This window comes from Dama dama, chromosome 15 (assembly GCF_033118175.1).
Source record: "Dama dama isolate Ldn47 chromosome 15, ASM3311817v1, whole genome shotgun sequence".
Taxonomy (NCBI): domain Eukaryota; kingdom Metazoa; phylum Chordata; class Mammalia; order Artiodactyla; family Cervidae; genus Dama; species Dama dama.
Window position 1 is genome coordinate 97151977 of NC_083695.1, and position 12721 is coordinate 97164697.

Consider the following 12721-nt stretch of genomic DNA (forward strand, 5'->3'; position numbering starts at 1 on the left):
ATGACTGCTATCCAAAAGTCTACAAGCAGTAAATGCTGGAGAGGGTGTGGAGAAAAGGGAACCCTCTTACACTGTTGGTGGGAATGCAAACTAGTACAGCCACTATGGAGAACAGTGTGGAGATTCCTTAAAAAACTGGAACTAGAACTGCCATATGACCCAGCAATCCCATTCCTGGGCATACACACCGAGGAAACCAGATCTGAGACACATGTACCCCAGTGTTAATCGCAGCACTGTTTGTAATAGCCAGGACATGGAAGCAACCTAGATGTCCATCAGCAGATGAATGGATAAGAAAGCTATGGTACATATACACAATGGAATATTACTCAGCCATTAAAAAGAATTCATTTGAATCAGTTCTAATGAAGTGGATGAAACTGGAGCCCATTACACAGAGTGAAGTAAGCCAGAAAGAAAAACACCAATACAGTATACTAACGCATATATATGGAATTTAGAAAGATGGTAACGATAACCCTATATGCAAGACAGAAAAAGGGACAGAGATGTGTAGGACAGACTTTTGGACTCTGTGGGAGAAGGCGAGGGTGGGATGATCTGAGAGAACAGCATTGAAACAAGTATACTATCAAGTGTGAAACAGATCACCAGCCCAGATTGGATGCATGAGACAAATGCTCAGGGCTGGTGCACTGGGAAGACCCAGAGGGATGGGATGGGGAGGGAGGTGGGAGGGGGGTTCAGGATGGGGAACACATGTAAATCCATGGCTGGTTCATATCAATGTATGACAAAAATCTCTACAATATTGTAATTAGTCTCCAACTATGAAAAATAAATGAAAAAAAGAAAAAAGAAAAAAAAAAACTGGACATGGGACAATGGACTGGTTCCAAATCGGGAAAGGAGTACATCGAGGCTGTATATTGTCACCCTACTTATTTAACTTATAATATGCAGAGTGCATCATGCAAAATGCTGGATTGGATGAAGCACAAACTGGAATCAAGGTTGCCGGGAGAAATATCAATAACCTTACATATGCAGATGACACCACCCTTATGGCAGAAAGCGAAGAAGAACTAAAGAGCCTCTTGATGAAAGTGAAAGAGGACAGTGAAAAAGTTGGCTTAAAACTCAACATTTCAAAAAACAAAAGTCATGGCATCTGGTCCCATCACTTCATGGCAAATAGATGGGGAAACAGTGGAAACAGTGACAGACTTTATTTTTGGGGGCTCCAAAATCACTTCAGATGATGACTGCAGTCATGAAATTGAAAGATGCTTGCTCCTTGGAAGAAAAGCTATGATAAACCTAGATAGCATATTCAAAAGCAGAGACATTACTTTGCTGACAAGGGTCCATCTAGTCAAAGCTATGTTTTTTCCAATAGTCACGTATGGATGTGAGACTTGGACTACAAGCTAAGCTCCGAAGAATTGATGCTTTTGAACTGTGGTGTTGGAGAAGACTCTTGAGAGTTCCTTGGACAGCAAGGAGATCGAACCAGTCCATCCTAAAGGAAATCAGTCCTGAATATTCATTGGAAGAAGTGATGCTGAATCTGAATTCCAATACTTTGGCCACCTGATGTGAAGAACTGACTCATTTGAAATGACCTTGATGCTGGGAAAGATTGAAGGCAGGAGGAGAAGGGGATGACAGAGGATGAGATGGTTGGATGGCATCACTGATTCAGTGGACATGAGTTTGAGCAAACTCCGGGAGTTGATGATAGAGAAGATGGGTATGCTGCAGTCCATGGGGTCACAAAGAGTTGGACATGACTGAGCGACTGAAATGAAGTCAACTGAAGAAGTCAAAGGAGCAAAGTGCACAGTACCAAAGCCTGAACCACATATTCAGGTGTTTCTCCCCCAGCCCTTTGAAAGGAGACCTGTCTTTGAAGTCTTCAGTAGGTAGACATGGAGGGGAGACAGTGGCATGAGAAGGGTGGAGATGATGATGGAACATTCTCTGAAAGCAGGAGTGAAAATCATGTGCATCACATTACATGGAACTCCCAGGAAGGGTGGAATTGGGGGCATCAAATAGGGCATATGTGAAAGTCTTTGGAAGTGCTGAACCCATCTGGATTCCTTGGTAAGCTGGTGCTGCTCCCCCTGCAGTGGGACAAGGTGGCCCCAAGGCACACCATCCAGGAGTCCATCATTGACCATAACACACACTTTCCATTGGCGTTATTATTTACCTGAATTATAAGTAGCTTCTCAACCCAAACACCTATCATCAGCCATTAGCAGTCATTGGCTGACTGCCTTGGGTGGGCTTCCTAGACCAGACCCAGAGGTAGCACTTTGTGCAAGAGGTTTATTAAGCAGATTCTCCAGGGAAACCATGTAGGGAAGGAGATGAAGTGAAGCATGAATGTGATTGATTTCAGGTGAAGTTTCAGCCTGATCCCACAGGGAGCTCTGGTGCATAAAATTGGCAAAAGTAAGGGCAGTGGGATTTCATTCTGCCACTCTGACCAGTCACTGTTCACTGGCTGTGGGGCTGGAATGTAAATATGCAAGACATCCTGTTCTCATATGCAGTGATGTGGCTCAGGAGCTGAAGTGTAGTCCTCAGAGGCAAGTGGAGGTCCAGTTAGGAGGGAAGCATTCAAGAGCCAGGCACACTGAGAGAATGAGGCAGAGCTGCTGCTGTGTCTGAACCCCCACTTCACACCTGCCAAATGTGTGTTGTGTGAATTCTTAGGAAGGGCACAGATGTGGCCAGGCCTTCACTGCATCCCTGAGGCTCAGCTGGGGTTTGATGCCAGACTCTGATCTACAAATTTCTAATGAATGCATGGACATTTGGACCCCCTGCTGGAATAAAATTTGTTATGAGTCAAGGGGATCGGCTTGGATGATTAGTAGGATTGTGGAATCAAAGATAATACAGGGCAAACATGGGGGTGGGAAGTGGTGAGGGGAGAGGCTGCAGTGTTCCTCCTGAGGGATGTGGAAGAACTAAAAAACCTGGGTCCACACTGGGAGAAGTGAGTGTCTGTGCCCTTGAGGCAAACCGTTTAGTCCTGGTATGTCTGTAGGTCCTGACATGGTCTGGTAACTTGGCTGGACTCCTCCCGGCTGTGAGTGTGCTCCAACTTGCCCAGTGACCCACGTGGAGCCATGCCTGTTTGTGCTCCTAGAGGCAGGTGTGCTGATATCGGTCCAACTCTGGATCCTGAAGCAGCCCTGGGACCTAGCTCCACTCAGGCTGCAGTAGAGGGAGTCCTTACTCCACAGGAACCTGGCAGAAGACAGCCTTCTTTGTGCCTTGAGCCTACCTCAAACCCAGTCTTGGCTATGCTTCCTGAAAGCAGCCCTATGACTCAGCACCGCCTCCTCTCAGCTGCATCTGGGGGAATCTTGCCTGCCCAAGTCACACACATCTGTGAACCTGATAGCACTGTCTGCTGACCCTGAACAGATCTTTGTCTAGTGTTAGCTTGACTGAACAAGATCCTAGAGACAGTGCTGTCAACTCAAAGACCAGACAGAATTCACACCCACCTAGGAGAGAGACCCTGTTAATGGGACTTCCATCTGCAAACCCTACTGTGGACTCACTAGTAAACATTTGACTGGGCTCCAACCCACTCAGCTGAGTTCCCACAAACAGTCCCATCAGCCCAGGGACCTAAAAGAAGTTTTTTAGCTGCCAAAATTAGTCCTTAAAGACTGGAAGAGGTGTTTGCTCCTTTGAATGCACAGAGAGCAATTCAAGGCTAAACAGAACATGAATAATAGAGCAAACATGACACCACAAAAGGAAGATAGTAAAAATTCAGAAACTGACCTCAAAGAAATGGGAATTTTCAATAATGAAAACCATAAAACATTTCCTCAAAGATTAAGAACAAAACAAGGATGTCCACTCTCACCACTTGTATTCGACATAGTTTTGGAAGTCCTAGCCATGGCAATTGGAGAATAAAAAAAAATAAAAGCAATACAAATTGGAAAGGAAGAAGTAAAAACTGTCACTGTTTGTAGATGATGTGATAATATAGATAGAAAATCCTAAGGATGCTACCAGAAAACTACTAGAGCTTATAAATGAATTTGATTCAGGTTGCAGGATACAAAATTAATTCACAGAAATCTCTTACATTCCTATACACTAACAGAAAAAGAACAGAAAGAGAAATGAAGGAAACAATTCCACTTACCATCACATCAAAATGTATAAAATACCTAGGAATAAACCTACCCAAGCAGGTAAAAGACCTGTACTCAGAAAACTATAAGATACTGATGAAAGAAATCAAAGATGACAGAAATAGTTCTTGGTTTGGAAAAATCAGTATTACCAAAATGATTATACTACCCAAAGCAAGCAACAGATTCAATGCAATTACCATTAAATTACCAATGGTAGTCTTTCACAGAATTAGATAAAAAAAATTGTTACAATTTGTATGGAAATACAGAAGATCCTGAATAGTCAAAGCAATCTTGAAAAAGAAAAATGGAGCTGGGAGAATCAGCTCCTTTACTTCAGACTATACTAAAAAGCTACAGTCATCAAAACAGTATGGTGCTGGCACAAAAACAGAACTATAAATCAATGGAACAGGATAGAACGTCCAGAGATAAACCCACACACCTATGGTCAATTAATCTACAACAAAGGAAGCAAGACTATACAATGAAGAAAAGACAGCCTCTTCAATAAATAGTGCTAGGAAAACGGGACAGCTACAGTAAAAGAATGAAATTAGAACACTCCCTAACACCATGCACAAAAATAAACTCAAAATGAATTAAAGATATAAATCTAAGGCCAGAAACTATAAAACTCTTAGAGGAAAACAGGTAGAACACTCTCTGACATAAAAATCTTTTTTGATCCACCTCCTAGAGTAATGAAAATAAAAACAAAAACACACAAATGGAATTTAGTTAAATTTAAAAGCTTTTGCACACCCCCGCTCGCATCCGCGCGCCTCGCTCCTCTCCGACATGGCAAAACTATCCAGCCCTACGGAGACTGACCGGTGCATCGAGTCTCTGATTGCTGTTTTCCAAAAGCATGCTGGAAGGGACGGTAACAACAGCAAAATCTTCAAGGCCGAGTTCCTAATCTTCATGAATACAGAGCTGGGTGCCTTCACAAAGAACCAGAAGGACCCTGGTGTCCTTGACTGCATGATGAAGAGATTGGACCTCAAGTCTGATGGGCAGCTAGATTTCCAAGAATTTCTTAATCTTATTGGCGGCCTGGCCATTGCTTGCCATGAATCCTTTATTAAGTCCGCCTCTGGCCCGAAGTAAACTGGAGGAACCTGTGGGCCTAGCCTCCAGACCCACTCCCTTTCTTTCCAGCCTCTCAGCTATCTGCTCTTCACACCCCCCACATACCCTGAGCCCAGCACACCCACCTACCCAGGCAGGCCACTCCTGTTAGTAATAAAACAATATTGTTTTTTAAAACACACAAAAAATAAAAAAATAAAAGCTTTTGCACAGCACAGGAAACAATAAACAAGATGAAGTGATAACCCTCAGATCAGTCAGTCATAGGAAATACTATGATAGACAGTCATACAGAAATACTGTAAACAATTATACCCTCCCCCATTGGATCACATAGAAGAAATGAATAAATTTCTATAAACCTAATCACCTATCAAGACTGATCAGAAATACATAATCTGAACAAAACTAGTGAGTAAGGAGATTAATGCAGTAATAATTAATAGTAATAGTAGAAAAACCTCCTAACAAAGAAAAGCCCAGGACCAAATGATTTCATGGGTGAATTCTACAAAATATTGAAGGATCAACACCAGTCCTTTTGAAAGGTTGCTGCTGTGAGCCGTGAACAACACTAGGATTCGTGGCCTCTGGATCTGGGGCCAGAGATGAGGCTTGATCACTCAGAGCTTTTCTGTAGCAAAGTTTTATTAAAGTATAAAAAGAGGTAGAGAAAGCGTCTGACATAGACATCAGAAAGGGGCAGAAAGAGTTCCCGCTTGCTAGTTTTTAGCAAGGCATTTTATGTGTGTTCGATGGCTGCTAATCAGACAAGGGAAACACCTCGAGGCTGAGGGAGTCTCACCAGGCCCTCTCCCACAATACACATGTTTGAGATAGGATGGCAAAGGTGTGTCATCTCCGGCCATAAAACAACTCACACGAATACTGGTTTGTTGAGCCGTTATCAGCCTAAGGTTTGAGAAAAGAATGTCTGCCACTTGCAGTTTATTTCCTCCTGTCCCCTGGGGACCTCTCGCCTTCCTACCTGTTAACCCTGTCACTTTCAAACTCTAATAAAAATATGAAGAGGAGGAAACACTTGTAAACTCATTTTACCAGGCCAGCACTACCCTGTTACCAAAGTCAGACAAGGACACTATGAGAAAAGAATTCCAGGCAAATATCCTTGATGAACATAGATGCAAAAGTCTTAACAAAATGTTAGTAAACCAACTCAACAGCACATTAAGAGGTATAATCAGTGGTGTTTTATCCCTGTGATGCAAGGATAGTTCAACATATGAGAATCAATCAATATGATTCACCACATTGATAGAATAAAGGATAAAAACCATATGATCATCTCAATAGATGCTGAGAAAATATTTGACAGAATAAAACATCCTTCAGGATAAAACCTGCCAAGCATCAGGTATAGAAAGAAGGTACCTCAACATAATGAAGGCCATATATGACAGTCCCACAGCTAACATCCTCAATGGTGAATGAAACATTTTCCTCTAGATGAGGGATAAGACAAGGATGCCCACTCTCACCACTTTGATTCACCACAGTACTGGAAGTCCTAGGCAGGGCAAAGAGGCAAAAAAAGAAGTATCCAAATCAGAAAGAAAAAAGTAAAACTATCTGTATTTGCAGATGGCATGAGCTTACGCTAGAAAATACTAAAGATTCCATCAAACAGTTACAAATATCACCCTGCCATTTGTGACAACGTGGATGGACCTGGAGGACACCATGCCCAGTGAGATGTGGTGGACAAAATGACAAGTACTGTACGGTACTGCTTGTATTGTGGGGCCTAACAAGCTGATCACATAGAAACAGTAGAGTGGTGCTTGCTTGGAGCTTGGGAGTGTGGGAAACAGGGACATGGGGATCAAACAGTGCAAACTCTCAGTCATGAGACCAGTAAGTTCTCAGGATGGAATCCACTGCACGGAGTTGAGAGTTAATAATGCCATGCTGTATACTCGATATTTACTAAGAGAGTAAACATTAAGCATTCTTAAAAAGCAACTTTGTGAGATTATGAATGTGTTATTTAACTTTACTGTGGTAATCATTTCACAGCTTACACATATCAAATCATGTTGTACACCCTAAAAAACCCATGTTGTACAAAGTATATACTTTTATTTATCAAACATAAGTAAAGGTAGTCCTCAGCAGTGGCCACAAAACTGGAAAAGGTCAGTTTCCATTCTAATGCCAAAGAATGTTCAAACTACCACATAATTGCACTCATTTTACATGCTAACAAAATAATGCTCAAAATCCTCAAAGCTAGACTTCAACAGTATGTGAACTGAGAACTTCCAGAATACAAGCTGGTTTTAGAAAAGACGTAGGAACCAGAGATCAAATAGCCAACATCCACTGGATCATAGACAAAGCAAGAGAATTCCAGAAAAAAGATCTACTTCTGCTTCATTCACTATGTTAAAGCCTCTGACTATCTGACTATGTAGATCACAACAAACTGTGGAAAATTCTTAAAGAGATAGAAATACCAGACTACCTTACCTGCCTCCTGAGAAACCTGTATGCAGATGAAGAAGCAACAGTTAGAATTGAACGTGTAACAATGAACTGGTTCAAAATTGGGAAGAAAAGAGTACGTCAAGGCTGTATGTTGTCACCCTGCTTATTTAACTTATATGCAGAGTATGTCATGCTAAATGCTAGGCTGGATGAAGCACAAGCTGGAATCAAGATTGCCAGGAGAAATATCAATAACCTCAGATATGCAGATGACACCACCTTTATGGCAGAAAGCAAACAGGAACTAAAGAGCCTCTTGAAGAAGGTGAGAGAGGAGAGTGAAAAAGTTGACTTAAAACTCAGCATTCAAAAAACAAAGATCAGGGCACCTGGTCCCATCCCTTCATGGCAAGTAGATGGGGGAAACAATGGAAACTGAAGGACTTTATTTTCTTGAGCTCCAAAATCACTGCAGATGGTGACTGCAGCCATGAAATTAAAAGATGCTTGCTCCTTGGAAGAAAAACTATGAGAAACCTAGACAGAAAATTAAAAAGCAGAGACATCACTTTGCCAACAAAGGTCTGTCTAGTCAAGCTATGGTTTTTCCAGTAGTCATGTACAGATGTGAGAGTTGGACCATAAAGAAGGCTGAACACTGAAGAATTGATGCTTTTGAACTATGGTACCGGAGAAGACTTTTGAGAGTCTCTCGGACTGCAAAAAGATCCAAACAGTCCATCCTAAAGGAAATCAACCCTGAATATCATTGCAAGGACTGATGCTGAAGCTGAAGCTCAAGTATTTTGGCCACCTGATGTGAAGAACTGACTCATTTGAAAAGACCCTGATGCTGGGAAGATTGAAGCCAAGAGGAGAAGGGGACAACAGAGGATTAGATGGTTGGATGGCATCACCAACTCAATGGAGTTTGAGCAAGCTCTGGGAGATGATGATAGACAGGGAAGCTTGGCATGGTGCAGTCAATGGGGTCACAAAGAGCCTGATATAACTGAGTGATTGAACAACAACAGTGGTAGCATATTGACTCTCTACTACCACCCTAAGTTAGAAGCTGACCCCTTTTCTGAAAACATAGAATGGAGAATGAAGACATAAAACCCCTGTGCTGAGTCAGGGTGAATGGGTGGATCATTGATTAGATCAAAACTAGGAATTGAAGTTATCCAGGCAAGATCAGCAGGATGAGTCTAAGAAGACCTGCTGACCAGTCACCAGTGATTCCATATTTAATGTTCTTGGGGACTGATGTCCCCAGCTGTACAATTAATACAATGCATGAGCAGGGAAGCCCGTAGCCATGGGTTACTCTAGACAAGGTGTAGTTTGCACAGCACAGGGCAGCTTCCCTTTCACCCTCATGTCAAGTAATTGTTAAGAGGAGTTGTAGCCATGATGGGGTGAAATCTGCACTTGCTGGTTGTGTGAGGAAGGCAGCAGTGAAAGAGCAGACACTGAGGGCAATGTCGCCAGTGGCATTGGCCATGTGGCCATTAGCACTCGAAGATGCTGAAATCTGGAGACGACCAGTAAGAGCCCTGGGCCAGTGACCACCTGAGGGGTTAGCCATGACTTCTTTGTGCTTCCTTCTTGGGATGGGAGGTCAGTGTCTGCCCTCAGCAGAAATGATGGGCAGACTGACTGGTGCCACCACCGTCTTATTGTCTGATATGTCAGCTCTGCACATCCTGCAGCTGCTCATGCTGCTGCTGCTGGCCAACCGTCCCTGGGTGAACACTTCTGGGCACCAGTCCATGTCCCAGCAGCTTCCAAGGGTGACCTCAGTTCTCACTTGGTGGTGATTAGATCTGTCCCCACGGTGCTGGTCAGCTTCTCCAGAGAGTCCTGAATCCATGGTAGGTTTTGCCTAGTGAAGGAGAGCAGGTTCTGTGCTAATTGGCCCCTCAGGGCCCTTGAGCATGAACCGTGAGTCATGTCTCTGCTGACATTAGACAATATAGGGCTTCTCTAGCCTTGGTCACAAATTTCTGATGGGCTCTACTCTTTATACCAGGTGAATCCACTGTATTTTTTTAAAAATCATTTCTATCTCCTAATGACTGCTGAGAATTCTTCAAAATTTTTTTCTTAGGACAGAGAAGGAAGTTTCTTGAGAGGATATCAGAAATTCCAGAAAGATATTTTCCATCTTTTGTAAGCACATACTATAATTGAATGTGTATTGTATGCATGATGTGTCATATAGATGAAAAACAATGTTCTGATTTGGCTGGATGATTATATTTTCCTGTGACTAAGAGCCATGAGACCACTTTGGCTGTCATATTTGAGAAAGTTCAGTAAAAAGCACATATTTTGTGCACAAAATATGATCTAAAATCTCTTTCTCTCTCTTCCTATCTTTGTGTTTCTTTCTCTCCTTTCATATAAGAGATGGTTGGTTGAAAACTGTCACCGCTTTCCACACCAGTGAACACATTTAATTTGGTGGTCTGGGTGTCATTCTCAGGCCACTCCTCACAGGGACCTGTCTCTGTAGAACTTAGTGAAAGCCCTAACCTTCAGATATTGGCTTTAAAGCAGTTGGGCACAGGAAGGCCAGGTCTTAGCCAACACCATGAAGTAGTTTGTTGGTCACCAGCTTTATGCAGACAATCTTCCTTCTTAATTACAGTGCTATGATCTAAGTGGTGAAATAATTTCAAGAAGCACTAGTTTGAAATCAGCAGAGTCCCACAGAATCTTGGTTTTCAGAGAGCCAGGACATCTGCACTTGCATCTCCATTTGGAAGCTGGCATGCATGGGCCTGAGTTTCCACTATTTTGGGATTATCTGGGGAGTTTTTTTTGATTCAGGTGAAGCATTTTGGTGGTGATTTGTCTCTGATTTGGTGGGCAGAGGGGGGCGGTGCTCCATGTTGTGGGCTGTGCAGGGGCTGGCAGCAGAGAATCTGGTGTTGAATCAGGGTCTAGTTCCATTCTGACCCCTGGCTTTCCAGTGACCACTCGCAAGTCGCTGGACAGTGGTGTGAAGACTCTTGGTTGAGCTCCGTCAGCACTGGCTGGATGTAGTGAGTCCAGGAGAATGGGGATTTGGGAAAGAGGTTCTTTCCAACAGCAGGTTATTTTTCTCGCTGTTCCTCCTCTGTTCCCAGACACTGTCTGAGTGTATGAGTGGCTGTAAATACAGATTTTCAAATAGGAGACAGAGGTCAGAAGCCCCCTCCCCAGGGTTCCCCTGGAAGTCCACCCCAACCCCACCCCACATGTACTCCATGAAGCTGGGGAAGCCCAGTGCTTGCACACTGACCAGGAATCAGAGCCTGGGAATTCATGTGAGTGGCCATCCCAGTCCTGCACCGGCAGAGAGGGGTGGGGATTTGAGCCTCTCCACACCTCGGGGGGCAGTCGCTCTCACTGAAAGTTCCCAGGGGCCCACAGTTATCAGGAGTGCAAAGTTCCATTTTTATTACCAAAATAAGTTTTAAAATCCTCTTTTTAAGTGGGTCATGCACACAATTGCACAAGGGAGCACTCAGAACAAGTTCAAACTCTTTCTCTACAGCCTGAGTCAGAGCAGTGCCCACGGTCTCAGAGGGACCATGCTGGCACCCTCCAGGGCTGTGATGAACCAGACGCTGGTCACCGACTTCTTCATTCTGGGATTCTCAGAAACACCTGGGCTGCGAACGCTGCTCTTTTTCAGCTTCCTGCTTCTGTACACAGTGGCCCTCTCTGGAAACCTGCTCATTGTGGTGGTCATCAGCTCCAGTCCAGCCCTGCACACCCCCATGTACTTCTTCCTGGTCAACCTGGCTGTGGTGGACATTCTCTGCACGTCCACGATCCTGCCTGAGCTTCTGGTGGGCATGGTGGCCAGCAAGACCATCTCCTATGGGGGCTGCATGGCCCAGCTCTTCTGCTTCACGTGGTCCATGGGGGCTGAGCTGCTGCTCTTCTCGGCCATGGCCTATGACCGCTACGTGGCCATCTGCCGGCCCCTGCACTACGGCGCCCTCATGGGCCCCCGGGTGTGCGCGCTCTTGGCTGGAGTGGTGTGGACAGTCAGCCTGATCAACACCAGCGTGAACACAAGTCTCTTGCTTCGCCTGCCCTTCTGCCGCTCCAACGTGGTGGAGCACTTCTTCTGTGAGATCCCCCCTCTGCTGAAGCTCTCCTGCGCCCCGACCCAGCTGAATGAAACCATGGCCTTCACTGCAGACATCTTCCTGGCGGTGGGGAACTTCTCGGTGATCGCGCTCTCCTGCTGCTCCATCGTCGCCAGCATCCTGCGCGTGCGCTCGGCGGCGGGCAAGCGGCGCGCCTTCTCCACCTGCTCCTCCCGCCTCCTGGTGGTCACCTTGTGCTGCTCCACCGTCATCTACACTTACATCCGCCCTGCGTCCAGCTACTCACTGGACAAGGACAAGCTGGTGTCGGTGATCTACACTTCCGTGGCCCCCTCCCTGAACCCCCTCATCTACTCGCTGAGAAACGTGGAGGTCAAGGCGGCGCCCAGGAGGCTGCTGTCCTGCTGCTGAGGTCGCGCCCCGCAAGGTCCTTGTGCCTGGAGGGTGGGCCCCAGTGTGGCTTTCCCTAAACTGGGACATGGCTGTTGTCTGGAAGAGCCCCATCCTGCTTCCTAAGGTCACACCCTACTGCACTGTATAGTGACCGTGGGACCAGCTCTGGGCATCTCTCCTCTGCTTTCAGGAAGCCCCTTAACCTCCTAGTCTCACCCTGTCCTTCTCTGGTGAATCCTGGGATGACTTATGACAGTTTCATGACCCAAGAAGCATGTAGTAGATCACCAGCTGCGCCTGGCCCTTTCTTCAGCCCTTCTATAGCAACTTCTTCCAATGTGAGTGCTTTTTAGGAGAATATTTTGGCAAGGCTTTTTCAAGTCTATGATGTAAAGATGTTACTGGCATCAGTGTAGAAAGTGGCCAGGCTGTTTCCTTTTCTTCCCCCTCCACCACAAACTCAGCTGTCCTTCCCTTCAGAACAGGGCTGCAGGAAGATTGGGCTCAGGAGGGTTTGGGACCCAGGGA

At 45.0% G+C, this 12721-nt stretch overlaps 1 protein-coding gene across 1 annotated transcript; it reads left to right on the forward strand.

Moving 5' to 3' along the window:
• Positions 1 to 11296: 11296 nt before the first annotated feature.
• On the forward strand, positions 11297 to 12211 carry LOC133070806 (olfactory receptor 13G1-like). The gene has a single exon (XM_061163202.1). It carries the CDS (start codon positions 11297 to 11299, stop codon positions 12209 to 12211), a length of 915 nt encoding a protein of 304 aa, XP_061019185.1.
• Positions 12212 to 12721: the final 510 nt, after the last annotated feature.

Coding starts and splice junctions, on each gene's coding strand:
- LOC133070806 (XM_061163202.1), top strand. CDS start 11,297: ATGAACCAGACGCTGGTCACCGACTTCTTCATTCTGGGATTCTCAGAA.